The sequence below is a fragment of the Scophthalmus maximus genome, chromosome 3 (genome assembly GCF_022379125.1).
Source record: "Scophthalmus maximus strain ysfricsl-2021 chromosome 3, ASM2237912v1, whole genome shotgun sequence".
Classification (NCBI taxonomy): domain Eukaryota; kingdom Metazoa; phylum Chordata; class Actinopteri; order Pleuronectiformes; family Scophthalmidae; genus Scophthalmus; species Scophthalmus maximus.
In genome coordinates, this window is record NC_061517.1 from 18777 (window position 1) to 35000 (window position 16224).

The 16224-nt window shown below is 39.3% G+C and overlaps 2 protein-coding genes across 3 annotated transcripts in view; both read right to left on the reverse strand.

Annotated features, from left to right (window-relative positions):
* Nucleotides 1-1602: 1602 nt before the first annotated feature.
* On the reverse strand, nt 1603-6053 carry LOC118317560 (osteoclast stimulatory transmembrane protein). 2 transcript variants are annotated; one of them, XM_047331372.1, is made up of 3 exons: nt 5923-6053; nt 3084-4101; nt 1603-2977 (listed from the first exon to the last, which is right to left on the reverse strand). In XM_047331372.1, the coding sequence occupies exons 1-3, from the start codon at nt 5958-5960 to the stop codon at nt 2654-2656; spliced, it is 1380 nt and encodes a 459-aa protein (XP_047187328.1). In that variant the 5' UTR covers nt 5961-6053; the 3' UTR covers nt 1603-2653. The 2 variants fall into 2 exon arrangements, with proteins under 2 accessions (XP_047187328.1, XP_035502259.1); XM_035646366.2 differs by having other exon boundaries at nt 3084-4104; nt 5923-6040.
* Nucleotides 6054-7422: 1369 nt separating this feature from the next.
* slc13a3 (solute carrier family 13 member 3) overlaps nt 7423-16224 on the reverse strand; it is a 9190-nt gene continuing 388 nt past the window's right edge. The window contains exons 2-13 of the mRNA XM_035645777.2: nt 15248-15513; nt 14773-14951; nt 13904-13973; nt 13252-13431; nt 13038-13163; nt 12713-12805; nt 12518-12622; nt 12314-12411; nt 11188-11300; nt 10514-10675; nt 8354-8491; nt 7423-8276 (exon numbers count right to left, since the gene is read on the reverse strand). Of these exons, the coding sequence (XP_035501670.1) occupies nt 8094-8276; nt 8354-8491; nt 10514-10675; nt 11188-11300; nt 12314-12411; nt 12518-12622; nt 12713-12805; nt 13038-13163; nt 13252-13431; nt 13904-13973; nt 14773-14951; nt 15248-15513 (1713 nt within the window). The 3' untranslated portion in view covers nt 7423-8093. The remainder of the gene's footprint in view (nt 8277-8353; nt 8492-10513; nt 10676-11187; nt 11301-12313; nt 12412-12517; nt 12623-12712; nt 12806-13037; nt 13164-13251; nt 13432-13903; nt 13974-14772; nt 14952-15247; nt 15514-16224) is intronic.

A 16224-nucleotide genomic window follows, 5' to 3' on the forward strand; every position in this document is an offset into this window, starting at 1 on the left:
GATGACTGCCGAGTCTCTCTCTCCCTCTCTGTTTTCCCAGTTCACCACTCCCTCTCACATCACACACTATTACAGTGGATCCATACTGCAACACATCGTGTTTGGCCACCAACTTGAAAAACAATTCCACTTCCTTATCCAAGCTCTGAGCGTCCTGTCAACCGTTGTGGCCATGGCTGTAAAAAATAAACCCTATAATTATTGAAGGGGCTGAGGACGTAGCCTGCAATTCACCACATCATCCACTACAGTAACTGGCCATTTATTTGAAACGGCTCTAATTATGAAGCAGACCCTTTTTCCCCTGGTAGACATAATATAGTTAAACCTTCATCTTGTGTTAAAGAGGCAAATGAAATCTCTGGATTGTCGGGATTTGCACAGATTCAGGCTTTTCACAAATAATAGGTTGTATAAGAAATATATCAGAAATATATCCCCTATGAAAATTACCAACTATCAAAAGTTTAGAAACAAATACAACCACTTAATTAGAACTGTTAAGAAAAAATACTTCACAAGCAAGTTAGATGAGGCCTCAAATAACATCAAATCTACATGGGGTGTCATTAATCAACTCCTGATTTGAAAAAGGCCCCAGCCACTCTTCCATCTCACTTTGCTGATTAAAATATTTTATACACAAACCCATTGGATATGGCATGTTTTAATGGCTTTTAATAATTACTTTGTCAATATTGGCTCAGTTTTGTCTGACAGGATAAGTCCTATTGCTCGGTCTCCATCTGAGTTCCTGAAAGGGTGCTATCCTCCTCTCCACAGCTTTAATCCTTCTGCTGAGAAGGAAATCATTGGCATCATTCCCAATATGAGAGACTCAGTAGCCGGTCATTATAAGATCAGGTCATGTCTGATCATTAAACGTAGTTCTTCAATTATCAAGCCATTGACCTATATATTCACAACATCTTTAGAAACTGGGATAATACCTAATGAACTTGAAGTTGGTAAAGTAGTCCCTGAAACTGGAGATTGAAGTTCACTTAAAAATTAGCGCCCTATTTCTGTCCTTCCGTGTTTCTCAAAGACTTTGGAGAAGTTGGTTACTGACAATCTGTGGTAGATGCTCATTCCATGCTCCATGAGGTAAAACTAAAACTAAACCTCAGTGTAAAAAAAAAATCTATTAGGTTTAAAAACAAATTCCAACAAATCAGGATGAATGTCAATACATGACAGGTGCTTCAAATTTTCACATAGGAATAATGTTCAGTCTAAAAACTCAGCCTCTAATTAACACATAACAGCTTCACAGAAGGAAAACGAAATCCTGCAGTACAGTTATTTTCCAGGGTATTGTCTGATTGACCTGCTGCAAATCTTGTTTCTAACAACTATTGCTTCTTCATTTATATGTTTTGACATCTATATCTTAATCTTGTTTTATTCCCGCTGTCAGTGGAAACTCACAGTATGCATCAAAAGTTCACATCCAAAGTTTCTAAAGGTATCTTACACACCAAACTGGACTTTGGGGAAAAGTACACAAAACAAAAGTCATTTAGGATATTTATGTGTTGGACTGTTGCAGTGACTTGAGTTTAAATATTTGACATCATATAGTTTCAATGAAGAGCTGGATTACTTTGAAACAGAATATATGCATTTAATCATTCTGTCAAACTATATGGGATAAGTTGATTTTCTCCAACCTTGAAGCTGCTTAAGGAACGAGAGAGGGGGACAATTGAAAGTTAGGTATCAATTATTACATTTTACAACAACCAGATGTGAGACTCGTAGTAAAAGACAATATATGGGTTATTTATAATATCTGGAACAACGTGGTTACACAGACTGCTGCATTTCAAGAGAACCATGACGTTGTCAGGAGAAAAAATAGATGACAAGGATGTTATCTATTTTTATTCCAAGGTGAGGTCTTAAAATAAACTTGTGAAGCCTCATGGGAAATTTGAAGCAGGAACATATTGATATTAGAAGGACTGTTTCAGAGAAATTGATATTTTTGTAAGGCCACATTAAAATAGGCCGGTAAATTATTAGATGTGTGCATTAAGCAGATTCATGCAGAGTATTAAAAGTTATCCAAGCCAATACAATACTGAGCAAAACAAAAGGGTAAGATCTCGTCTGTTGATGTTCATTTCCAGACAGGAGTCACAATATTATTCTCTGTCCTCATTTTTCCAAAGCACCACAGCGTCATCTAGTGGGTCAGACGAGTAAAAAATAAGAAATAACAGCCTGAAGAACACAAGAGGAAAAACGAAAACAACTTTCTATGGAAAAAAAAAGAAGCTGTTAGCAGACGTGTGTCTGTCAAACAAACAAGATGGATGCAATCTGAGCAGATGTTACAGCCCTTAAGAACCACATCAGGGCAAAGGGTGAATGCCTGCTGAGTGCTGATTCTCTTACAGGGGAAGAGATGTTGTGACTGTGACACACACACAGGAAGCTCTTTCATCAGTTTTTATTTTGCTGAAAAATAAATTTAGCCTAAGACCACTGAGGTGCAATACAAACTTAAAATTAAAAGTGTACTGTAGGTGGAGCAGAAGTCAGACACAGTTTGAGCTGAATGCTAATGTATACTAACATGCTCACAATCTTGTGATGTGCATTGTCTAGTGACCACTTCAGCCACAGGCATTCTGCACAAAAATAGTCAGTTTTTCTCTTTTTTATTCTGCCTCGCTTGTATTTTCTTCATCGAGTAAGCCACTCTCCGCTCCTCCTGCTCTCTGAAAAAGGAGGCAGAGATTTTCCTGCAGAGCCGTCTGGCGTAAACCTCGAGGAACACCAGGGAGTAGCTCATCAGCCAGAGACACCCCAGCAGGAGGGTGACACCCAGGTTCGGAGCTGAAGTTGTCACATCACAGAGCGATGGCTCGGGGCTGAAGGTCCACTTGTAATCCTTGTGGAAGTTTGCCAGCTCCCGTGTGATGCAGGATTGTGGGATGAGACAGAATGCAGGGGCGAACCATTGAACCTAAAGCAAACAAACAAGAGCAAATACAAGAAAAGCCTCAAGGTCAAATGCTGCAGGTTCAATAAAAAGGAGCTGCAGCGGTGAAACAGTCTGTGTGCTTTCTTACCTTATAACTGACACTTATGCCTGCAGATGTAGGTGGAAAATCCAGTAACCAGGGCATAGTCACCTGAACTACATGATATACAACATGATCCAAAGCTACTATTGAAGTTATCGCAGTGAAATATAATGTTACCACAACCAGTGATATGAAGCATGAGGTACATTCCTGATTTGTTATTCTACATCTTGAGAGACTGATTTTATTTTCCGCTGGCCTTCTGTCACCAGCAGCAGTTGTTTCTTTCAGGAGCTCTTTGGAGACGATGCCATTGTCAAACTGAACTGCTGTTAGATACGATTTCAAGTAGCATGAAGTTTCAAAGATCAGTAAAGCAACAAAAATGGCAGCAAGAATACGGTTCGACAGCAGTTTGCACTCTTTTAGCTGGTTCCCGGTGTATGAGAAGTTGATCTCCATCTGCCCGATCATTTTGGCAAACCTGCTTTTGACTTCTGACACGTCAACATGTGTGAAATGATCTAACTTCCTTAAATTGGTGACAATGCTCAAGTCCTCCCTCTTCACTCTGATGGTTTCTTCAACGAGTTCTTCCTTGGCCTTGTTCAAGGGTTCAGATGAGTTTATCAAAGTCTTAGTGAATCCCTCAGCGGTGCACTTCAAGACGTGAGCTACTGCCCCTACATTCACAGTAATATTGGGGATGACGTTCACCACTAGAATCATGACAGAGGCTGAGATGAGGAGTTTGCGTCCCTGTTTGGTGCAGACTGTGGGCAGAATCATGGTCAACACACAGCGCAGAGGGTGACACAGGAATGAGACGAGAAACATGGCCACGCTGTAGATGCAGGCGGTCTGAACAGACACGTCATGGCCATATCTCAGAGTCTTGGAGAGCCAGTGAAGAAGCAGGCCCCCAGTGATGATGGTGATTGTGAAACAGAGGGACAACAGAGTCAGGATGTCTCTCCTGCTGCCAGGTGTAGGTGCAGAGTAAACATCCCAGAGATATGTCAGGACAGATTTTGAAAACTGTCTGCAAGATTTCTTTCTGCTCCTGCTGGATAGAAAAAGACACAGCCTGAACAGTGTTATGGAATAGCTTGATACTGCTGAGAAACAGATGAGTAGAGCTATACCAGTCTCATGTCTCTATGCTAAAAGAGACAATACCACAAGCAGCTGAACAGCATAGCTGAGCAGAAAAAGATAACAAGTAACAAGGTCACTGTGCTCGGCCATTAGATAGTATGTCACTTATCACTTTTGTTCAGATTAAATAAATGAGGTATGGTATGTTAATTCATCTGTTTTTTCAGACCTGAGCTCTGGAAAATGTCCAAAGAATTGCGTCCAGAGTTTTTTTCACATCTGACAAACACAGAAGGAGGTTGTCCGAGTTCACAACAGCAGGAAGATATCTGATAAATTCAGTGGCGTCTGGGTAGAGCATTCCGCTGTGTAAAGCAGTGTTTTTATTCATTACGTCACATCAGATTCACCAGGACAGAAAACAGACGGGATTTAGATGAGCAGTGGCTCCGCCCCTCATAGGGAGGGAGTAACAAGTCGTTTGGCAGTAGCAGAGCGGAGTGGACGGGCTGAGGTGTAAAGTTTGACCATTTTCTGTATGTAGGAAGGGCCTGAGCCATTCGCAGCATAGCAGGCGAGTACCAGTGCCTTGAATTGGATTCGTGCCACCACCAGTGCAGGGAGCGGAGGTGCGATGTGGGATAATTTTGGTAGGTTGAAGACCAACCGGGCCGCTGCAGTCAAAATCAAAAGTGCTCTATAAATGCAATTTATTATTATTATTATTATTATGAACAAGCCCAGTCGTTCATTGTGAATTTTCTGGATATTTTCCTGCTGTATTCTCACATGTGCTCACACTGACATTTTCCAGGAATTTTGCTGGGGGGCTGGCGGGAAAAGTTCCAGAAAATGTCCAGAGCAAAATTTAGGGACATTTGTGTTCTCACATAATCCCCAGAAAATTTCAGGTAAATGTCTTTCCCTTGGACAGGGCCAGGCTAGCTGTTTCCCTGGTCTTTATGCTAAGATAAGCTAACTGCGCCCTGGCTTGAGTTTCATGTTGAACTGATGGATTTAAGATATTGATCTTCTCATCTAACTCTCAACAGGAAAGCAGCAGGTTGCGAACACACTCACAAACTGTTAATCATCTTTTAAGTTGACATTGTGGACTTGTTAGCAAACAGTTGCTTAATTAAATATCTGTTACAGAGCAACATCGTCATTCATTTGCACCCAAGTTTCAGGCCACCAGATGAATGTAATTCCACTATTCATTATATTTTAGCTCCTTTTTTGTCTTGGTCAACTCCACAGGAAACTATCAGCTGCTAACTGCTCCACTATGACGACTAGCCGGTCACTAAAACAGACACACTGTTGGCTGTTTGGTGCTTAAGAAGTAATGGGCCGTGGGATATCACCTTTACTTTAAGAAGCTGCAGTGGAGCAAAGAGCTCATGAGCATATTTTAGGAAAAGACTCAGGGGAGCATCTAATTTGGTTCTGTCCAAGGTTCAAAAATCCATGAACAACCAATACATAAATGTTGTTTTTTCTTAGCTCATTGTCCTACAAAGGAAGAAAAAATGTATTTCCCAAAATGTTAAATATCATCATAATAATGATACAATTAAACTATGAACAATTTCACTGAACATTTCTTCCCCAGATGTAAATTTTATATATGTAGCCTTAAAGGACACTGAAAATGTGTATATATATAAACTGTATATATGATAATTATAGAATGAACTACATACAATCGGTTGCTCAATAGATCAATAAACACATTTCATTTGTAACTTCCATTCCATTAAAAATGCTGGAAAACAAATCTTACCTGAGAGGAGTAATAACAGTCTCTGTGATGAGCTTCATTCTCTATGAAATCATGAGATTGAGGAATAACAGGACTGGGAAGTGTTGGAGGACCGAGATGGTACAAAAAGGGAACTTCACTGAACAGTCACGATCATGTTGTGGGTTGCCAACAAGTTCCCACGTGGGAAATAAAAAGACAGCTCCTCATCATGTAAACCAAACATGACACCGAATCATGTGGAGAGGCATGACGCATTCACACACACACAAACATGTGACACAGGTCAAACGCAATTTGTTTCACTCCAAAGATTATTTATCTGAAGTCCTCTCCAATCAAAAAGTGTAGTTTCACACTACAAGGATTTTTTTTAACCATCATCTTCCTCCAGTTTATCAAACAACAAGACTACAAAACTGACAGCTTAGCAATTTCTGTTTAAATAATATGCTTATCCATCTGTGGGCCTGGGATCATGCCCACGCACTCAAAATTGTAATTAATGAATATCAAACTATAGATATTCTTATATGTTTCTTTCGTTATGTTTGGGTATTGTTTGTTCACTGAATGGGGTAAGGGTCACTTTTCAATGATCAGCTGACATTTTACCAAGCTAGCCACTATGCTAGCTCTCTGCTAATGTGTTGCTAATACTATATTCTATAAAGTAACTGTTGACTACTGTTGCTTTTACTCCCGTGTACACAAGATTATTGTGTTTTCTATCTTACTTGGATATTTGTTTCTTTCTAAAGTGTGGGACCATTTTTATTTGTGTAAAAATACTTTTGTTGTTTCTGTTTTTAATTATTTTTAAGTAATTTGATCTGAGCACAAATGAAATCTAATTATCTGACTTGTAATTCCGTGTTGAATTTGTTGTCCACAGCTGTTTTTATAGTTTTGTCAATCTTAGCAGAAGTTTGTTTCATTCTCTATTATTAATAATATTAACTTAATATAAGAGCATGGAAGAAATTGGAATGTATCTACATCTTCTATATCACAAAGACAAATGGGATTCAATGTAGAATAGAACACAGAAAAAAGGGTAATTACATTTATTATGAATACAAATTTAAGGATTAAATCATTTTTAACTTATCTTTAGATTTAAAAAGCAAATTTATAAATTAAGGTCACATGTGCTGGCAGTTGAATACATCCTGTCCTTGTCTTTGGGTGGAGTTGAATATTTTATTGTTTTGCATCTTAACATTACAGGATCTTTTGCTCTGACTCTGCCAACACTGAATCACCACACAAACTTGCACACGTTAACTATTGTTGTCAGGCCGAGTGACTTCAGCGAGGTCCTCAATATGTTCAATATGTGTTAAAGCTGGAGAAGTGCAGCTACAATACATACCTGAGAAATGACAGTTGCATTTACTTGTTGGTGTCTATTAGAACCTCAAAAATAATTTAACTGTTGCAGATATTCTGACCAGTTCCTGCTTTAAACAATAAACCTGCTATTGGTCATTACAGTCAAACACACCAAATGCAACTACATTATCATAACAAACTCAAACAATTTATTTGTAACAGCATTTATATAGTCTGAATGCAAATCACTTTATAACAAAATTTACACATTCATTTGTCAGGAGTAATACTAATATAGAACAGATTTAAAATATAATTTTTGCTTTATTACTTTGGTCACTCAACATGTGCTATATAATACATAAACAAGTAATATAATCATTTAGTGATTTTGACCAAAAATATATATTTCTAAAATAATTATTAACAAATACCTCTCTCATTCAGTAGAGGTCAGTCTTGTAGCATCAATACAAACAGCAGTCTCTGCAGTTACACTTGAGTTTCAAAACACAACATACAAAAAAACTCTTCAGTACTCCCGCTGTTGTTATTTTTGTGGAGGTGAAATGTTTCTCTGGTTCAGTTTTAAGTAGGCAGAGTAAAATAATGCACCTCGATTCTCACTTGCTAACTAACTTCACTGCATGAAATCTGAGAGCCTGAAAAGACACTTGAATATTATAACTCATGAAAAAACATCATAACAGGTAGAAGCTTAAGCTCCCAGACTGTTCTGACATTTTACTGGCAGTGTAGACGTCTACAGGCAGACTTTTATTGTCGTTGTTTAGTGTTAAATCTTTACACAAACTCCTGTAACTTCTTCCATGCTCATGCTGAGATTAAGTGGGTGATCAGAGAGTTGCATTGAGTGACCGCACAGACGAGAAACGCCCATCGGCAACAACAACAGATTTGTTGAAGGGATGAGCCCATTCTGGGAACGTGTTCAGGTCAAACATGGCGACACCCCACGTGTTCATGGCCAGAGTAACCGAGAGGATACCCAGGATGTTCATGACAAAGCCAGTCTTCACCTGAGAAGAGACAAAGTTAGTTAATGAGCCCCTATTTCAGTATTGCATTACAACGAGTGGTGCAACCACGGTCTTACCATGTCTTTGACCATGAGATGTCCTGATGCAAAGGCGATGGAGTTTGGTGGCGTGGACACTGGCAGCATGAAGGCATATGAACATCCTACTGTGGCAGGAATCATGAAGTACAGAGGGTTCACTGAGACATGAATAGCCTGCAGAGACAAACACAAAGACCAAAACATTTTTGGTCTCATCCATGATAAACGATATCTCTATACTGGACAGATTTATCCAGTGTTGCCAGATGTATGGTAATTATCTTATTTGCATGATAGTTTTAACAGCTGTATGATAAACATTTTGTAATTGGAGAGCAACCAATCACATTAAGATGACCTAACTGATACCAGACGCCAGCACATGTCGGTGACATCAGCACTACTGACCATGCATGCAACTATTTCAGACAGAAGGAGTTAGTTCAACTGAAGTAAGAGTTCAGAGGATGGAGGAGAAGGTACCAGAAAACGAAAAGAACATGGCAGCACAGTCACAGGTGGTCAATCTGTCAAAAAACACGAACTCTGTCGAGCTCAGCAGAAGAGAAAATTACGCATGTGACTTCTAAAATCTTCCATTTGATGTAATGTTGCAGCCATACATACATCTATGTTTGACACTTTTTAAAGTCAAACAGGCTGTAAAGTGGAAGAAGCAAGTGAGAACGTTTTTTTTTTTCTCTACATGCTGGTCGTGAAGTGACAACCTTACGTGATGTCATCCATTGGATTGTGAGCCGCCGTTCTGAAGCCTCGAGTTTCGCATTTTGACCAGCGCCATGTTGATTTTTTTTTTTAAACCAGACGTAGAATTGGGGTCGGGTCTATGGCGTTAGTTTAGTTTCAAAACTGGCAAAAGAGCAGATCAACACCGAGCTAGCATATCTGCTCCGCCCGCGCAGGAATGAACCCCCGCCTCACTTGCAACTACTGAACTCGCTCGCTCGGCTGTCACACCCTAACCCACGACAAGCTGAGTCTTCAGACTTTGGAGGCGGGATCAGTGACTGATGTTCCCCTCCGTTGATTGGTCACTTCTCTCCAGTCCCCAGCCATCACTGATTTCCTAACCTCCTTCTTGAGCAGGATCATCAAGGATGTGTTGGAGAATAGAGAGGTGCATTGATTCATCCACATCTATAATACTAACACGTGTAAAAAGAGCATAAACAACACATGTCATAGGCTTATCGTGTGGACAGCAGCTAAGTTTACAATTGCAAAAGGAAAAGTCGCAATACATAACATAAAACAGATGACTAGATAACAAACTTATTTACTTTGCGGATCATATATACTGCTGCTGTCCACACGATGACACCTGTTGTGGAGCTGAAATGTGCCCTCGTGAGTACGTTTTACGCTCACAAGTTTTGAAACTAAGCTAACGCCATATGGGTCTGACTGAGAACTCGTCCACTGTGCGCCCACCTTCACCTGCAACCATGCACCGACTGGACGGACCAGCTGTCAATCACACTATATCCATGCTTTATCATCTATTTTACTAACGTCATTATTCTTTTGAGAAGTCGAGTCATTTTCCAATCGACTTCTATAGAGACGGACTTCTTTCTGCAATCAGGAGTTGCCCTCTGCTGTTTATTCCAGAGAATACAGGCTTCACAAATTCACTTGCACTTCAGCATTGGATCCATTTTCCAGACCCGGCGACTCCGTATATTTTTATATACGGTCTATGGTCGTGATAGACTGCCGACATGTGACCCCTGCCTCTCGCCCAAAGTCTTCTGCGTCCCGGGTTCGCAGTCCAGTCTGAGCAAAAAACAAAGAGAGAGACAAGTTCTCTCCAAAGTCGCTTACTGCCCCTTTAAGTGAAATTCTGGGTGGTCAGAGTTCAATTTTTTTTTTCATTAAAATGACTCAGGACCCAGTCACTAATCCTTCCATACGTCCTGTAAACGATTGTTTGAATGGGAGCTGTGCAGTATGGCACAATTGCAAGGTACAAAAGCTCCAGATAATAATTAGTGAAAACAGGAGTTAATGTCCAACAGGCAACAAACAAAGTTTAACAAGCCCCCTCAGCCTTTGACAAACATGAAGAATGATGTCGGCAACAATGAGTTTCCACTGCACATGCATTTTGTCTACTTGACAGACAACTTCATCAGGAACATGAAGGTAACTCAAATTTTCTCTGTGAATTCTTACCAGTTCGGCAATGACGGGTAGAAATATGATAATTGTGGCTGTGTTGCTGGCGAACTCGGTGAAACAGGCCAGGAAAGCAGTGATCAGCATCACAGCTGCAGCAGGTGGGACCTCAGCCAGAGGCTGGAGGTGGCCCCCGATCCAGGAGGCGAGGCCAGACTCCTGCCAAATGCCACAAGATCGAGGTCAAGGGTCAAAGTTCGAATCACAACACAACAGAACCCAACAGAGCAGAGCAACACAGAGGCAACAGGGGAGATAAGTTTAATAACCCAGATTCATGACAGAGTCGCTAATCCTGTGTTAAACTAGTGTTTAGACTCTAAGAAGTCACTGCACATACTCACCATTAAAACATTAAAAAATGAAAACAGAATTTGTTGTTTTTACATGTTGGTTTTTGTATGATTTAAATAAAGGACATGTGACAGACATAGAGTAGGTGTATTTTTTACACTTTGAATAAAGCCAGGCTAGCTCTTTCCCCATTTCCAGTCTTTATGCTAAGCTAAGCTAACCAGCTACTGACTGTGATGTGTTGGATTCAAAGTTTTACATATTGAGTTTACAAGGTGATATTCACCTACTCATCTCTCACAAAGGAAGATGAACATTCATCCAGATGGATTTTATTACAAGCTCATTATTAACATATTTATATATATTTACTGTACCTCACAAGCTTTCGCCATAGCAAAGCCACCTCCGAGCAAAAGAATGATATTCCAGGGAATAGAGTCCTGGGCTTTCTTCCATGATAGGAGAGGAACGTAGGGAGTGTTGGAAGCTGGAATAAAATTTGAAAATAAACCCCAAAAAAGGAATATAAGTAAATTCAATTTGAAATTGTGAAAGTTTACATGACTTACATGTTTTAACAGCCATGTTTTTAAAAACATGACTGGTGTCTGTTGATAGAGTGAGATTAATGTTGTTAAACTAAACTTCTTATTTGTTAGTGCAAAACTGCACTTCAGGACAAACAATGTCTAATAAATCTCATTTTACTAATCTTTAATCACTAGTAAGTGTCATTTTTATAATATTCAAAACAATAACAGAAATATGTGCTACAACTCATTTGTCAAAAATAAATTTAGGGATGACATTTTTTGACAAAACAGAAAGAGCCAAAAATATTGCTCCTGAGTGTTTTATTTTATCTTTTGAACTTAATTTTTTTTTTTTTATTTTGCTTTGCTACTGTTATTTTTAATACTACAATAGTTTCTGGCCTGCTTTTATGTTTTGTTCTAAAACCAATTATTTTCCACTCTGGTAGAGTCTGACTGTTCTGTTCATTTCTAAAATTTGACCTAAATTGAAAAGACCAATGAACCATGAGGACTCGCCTCCAGTGGTTTATTTGACCAGCTGAACATAATATACACAATCACGGCCACACGTGTCTCCAAAACATGCAAAACGCGCACGCGCGCACACACACACACACACACATACACACACACACACACCAAAGTGTGACAACATAACTGAGCTTATTCTAATCACAGAAACAGAGAAACTACAGTCTCACATCAAGATGGAAATATGCTCAGACTCGCTAATCTGCATTATGAACATTCCTCGGGTTTTTTTCGCTGTTTTGCAACAGTTGGGTGAGAGACAGACTGAATCTCTGAATCTTTTAAAAATATTTAATCACCAAAGACTTGTTGTTACACGGTCTCTTTCCATATGGTATAAATCTCATTTCCTATTTATATATAGTATCCAATACCTAAATCAAATGTTCTTTTTCTTGTAGATTAAAAGATATGTTGATAAGAGGTTGCTGACCTTGTGGGTCAAACCACCAGCTCAGAGAAGGTTTCTGCGACGGGAAGAAGAACAATATGGACACAATGATCACTCCAGTCACTGCGTCTGAGACGTACCTGCAGCACAACAAGAGGACGAGATGATCATTTCCTATTATAGAAAGGTATTGTAATGAATAACAAGCAAACTACTTCATGTTTTCATCAGGTTTCCTTTTCTTACCCTTTCTTAAAAAAAACAGACCAGCCAGTGACGAATTTGGGATCTCTTGTGAACAGGAGAACAGCGAACAACACAAAAAAGAAGGAGATGGCTCCCTCTGCAAAACTGAGAGTGAGAAGAGAGGGAAGATAAAACATCAATGAAAGGCTCTGTGATTGAAAAGGAAGGAAGTTGAAGACATACACGAGTCCTCACTTTATGGGTCCTAGTTTCCTGTAATCTTCCTCTATCAGAGCCTGGGCTCTGGCCTCTGCCTGGGCTCTGTGGTCATGTTTCTTGAAGCACAATCTGCGTTAAAAAAATGAAATGCTGTGTTACAAACTGTATTTCAAGAAAAGGAAACAAGAGAAGAACTATTACTGCATATTTATAAAGAAAATGTAAATTCTTTTCCTTCAACTTTAAATCAAAATCTTTGTCATGACAGTGTTTGTATGGTGGTGAAGCTGGTCATGGGGAAGATATCAATACAAGAATCCGATCTGAATCTGAATCTAACTGATTTCAGACAACGTATTACCGTGTATTCAATCCCCCGTAGAGATATGAAATCCATATCCATCCCACAAACAGGAAGAGAAGCATGAGCGGGAAAGCGAAAGCGAACCATGAGCCAAAGTTGATAAGGTCACAGTCCGGAAAGTAGCTGTAAAGCAAACAGGTGGTTTTTTTTGTGAAATTGCCTTAAAAATGATCAGTTATCCATTAAAAGGATGCACCGAATTAGATTTGACCTTTTCAGTTGTCCAATCAGGATGAGGTTGGGCGCGGTGCCAGTGAGCGTAGCGGTCCCCCCGATACTGGCTGCGTAAGGAATACAGATCAAGAATCCTTTCCACACCTTCATCTGGTATTCGGACTCCAATCGGATCTCCTCAGCTGTCCTCACGTCAGCCTGCTCCGACCCATCCGTCCTTTTAAAGAATGAATCATCTATTTTATTTTGTGTTTCAACACTTGAAATAAATAGTTTGACATTTCCTTGCTGAGAGTTCAAAGAGGAGGTTGATACCTAACCCTAACCCTACAGAGACATGGGGAAACAGTTAACCTGCTCCCGTCCAATGGAAATCCACATATCTTAGATCTTGTTTGTTTAATTCACACAAAAACCGAAGAGTTTTACAAACAACTATTTCCTGGATTTTCTAATGTCTGGACATAGCCAGAAAAGCTATTTCTTCATGTTTCTAGTCTTTATGCTAAACTAAGCTAATTTAGCTAACAGCCGGCTCTAGCATTATATTTACCCCACAGATAGAAGAGTGGTATCAATGTTCTCATCTAACTCTCAGCAAGAAAGTTTATCATGCAACATTCATTAGCTGGTTTGAATTAAAAAATGGTAGCATAACACAATTCATTGTCAAATGATGTTCGTCTTACCCATCTATTGACAGTATTTGTTTTTCCGAGGGCACGGAGGGCAGTGAATGCAACTTTAAAGTGCACTGACCTTGAAGAAAATAAAGTGATAGCAAATAAAAGTTAGATAACAATATTTTTCAAACAGTATGAATTTGAGTGAAATTGTTGATTTTAGCTCTTTTAGTCAAAAAAGCATCATTAATCAATTACCACTTGAATATTGACTAACTTTGTGTCTGAGGAGTCAGAGGAGTGTTGGGAAAACAGAACAAAGTTCACATTGTAGATTACATATTAAAAGCTCATGAGGTTAACATAGTGCAACAACCCTGTCTGCTGCCTGCGTGCACACGGTTTGGTTATGTGGATACGTTTTGACATAAATCAACATTATAAAACCTGCATGTACTGATTTTTCTGTAATCCAAGGGCAGTGCAACAATCTGTAGACACAACTTTGGCACATTATTACCTTATAATGAATGTTTTAGCAAATGTTTGCTTATTGACAAATCCATCACTTATTTGGACTCATACTGCAGGTGCATCATGCAAATCAATTATTCACTTGTTTCAGTGTTAGCTCATCTGGATGTATAGCTGAACAATGCTCCATTATGTTCACCAGCTAGTTGCTAACTGAGCGTGCATGATGTTGCCTCAAATGAAGTATGAGAGTGATGTTTGAAAACCATAGCAATGAATGACAGATGATAAATCCTCCACAGAGCTCAGGGGATTTGCAGACATAGGTTAGATCACATGACATCTTTAATGTTAGACACAGACATTTCAGCCATCGTTAACAAAAAATATAGCTCAGAGAGTAACAACCAGCAGACCTCACATGACCAGTTAGTCAGTAAAACTGTAAAACAACATTTTACCATTTACTATATCGCTGTCTGGATCCTCTGTGGCCTTGCACTTCTGTTTCAGGCTCTCCAGGTCTCCAAACAGACTCTCCAGGATGGCATTAGCAATAGGAAGCATCATGGCTGTTGTGGCAGTGTTGCTGAGCCACATGGACAGGAAGGATGAAGTCATCATCATTCCCAGTATGAGCCTGGGGAAAAATAACAATCTCTGATCACTAATGTCAGATTCTTGATGCTTTCAGACTCCTCACCTACTCTCAACTGTAACCGCATGAAAACTGAAGACATTTTAAATACGTCTCAAAAATGTGCTTTGACAAATGTGGCACTAGTTCTTAGCCAATGTGGCCCAAACACGAATCCTGATTGGGATGTTTCATGTAGGATTGACTTTAACATTAACTACACTGTCTATGATCGGTCGTCATATCCCGACAGTGAGATAGATAAAGAATCAATAGAATATGTCCTTTAGTTTTCTCACCAGGCTGGTTTTACTCCGGCAATGCTGAGGACCTTCAGGGCTATCCTGCGATGCAGGCCCCACTCCTCGATAGACGACGCCATAACGAGCCCACTAAGGAAGAGAAAATTGGTCTCCAGGAAGTACTGAGGGCAGATTTTTTTAGATGAAATAATTCCCAGAGTTGGGAAGAGGCAGACCGGAAGCATCGCCGTGACAGCAAGAGGAAGGGCCTCTGTGCACCAAAACATGGCCATCAGCACCACCACGTAAAGACATCTTCCCTCCTAAAAGAGAAGCGACATGTGGTCTTTGCGTGTCCAGCCAACTTCACAAGCAATACAGATATTTACAGGTAAAAAACGAAGAAATCAAATGAGCAAGAAGATTATGTTTCACAGGTGATGGACTAAATGTTATTCAGGACGTAAGTGACACAGTTTGTGTCCTCTGTGAAGCACAAGAGGCTTAAAAATAGGATAAACAAGTACATTAAAATGCAGACTAAATATTGATAACTGGATTGATATATATATTCTACTAGGACATTTTAATTGAGGGGTTTTTTTAACCTGCAAATAACATTATTTGTTAATTTTTCCATTCGTTATTAACCCATCATAAACTTTCAGAGATCAAAGTGAAGTCTTCAAATGTCCACAACTAAAACATATTCAGTTTATTATTATTAATCAATGATCTATAGAGTTCCAGGTCTTGTTTCTGTCGTTTAGCTATTAATTGATTAATAAATTGATTAATTGACTGGGTTCAGTTCTAAATGATACATTTCTTAATTTAATTTATTTGTTTAACGCCGAATCACAACATACATCATCTCAAGGCATCGTCTTCTTATTGTTGCTCAGTTTAATGCTGATGTTATCGAGCAATGCACATTTATTTGTTGAAATCTGGAAAATTTTAAATAAAAACTGTCATGACTGAACAACCTGATAATCTGCCTCTCTGGCTAACTGTCTCTGGACTTTTGTTCT

Excerpts from the sequence above, each read along its gene's own strand:
- LOC118317560 (XM_035646366.2), bottom strand. The coding sequence starts at position 5,960 with ATGAAGCTCATCACAGAGACTGTTATTACTCCTCTCAG. Across the intron at positions 4,105-5,922 it reads ACTGTTATTACTCCTCTCAG|CAGGAGCAGAAAGAAATCTT; the intron begins GTAAGATTTGTT and ends TTTTCTATCCAG. Across the intron at positions 2,978-3,083 it reads GCATAAGTGTCAGTTATAAG|GTTCAATGGTTCGCCCCTGC; the intron begins GTAAGAAAGCAC and ends TGTTTGCTTTAG.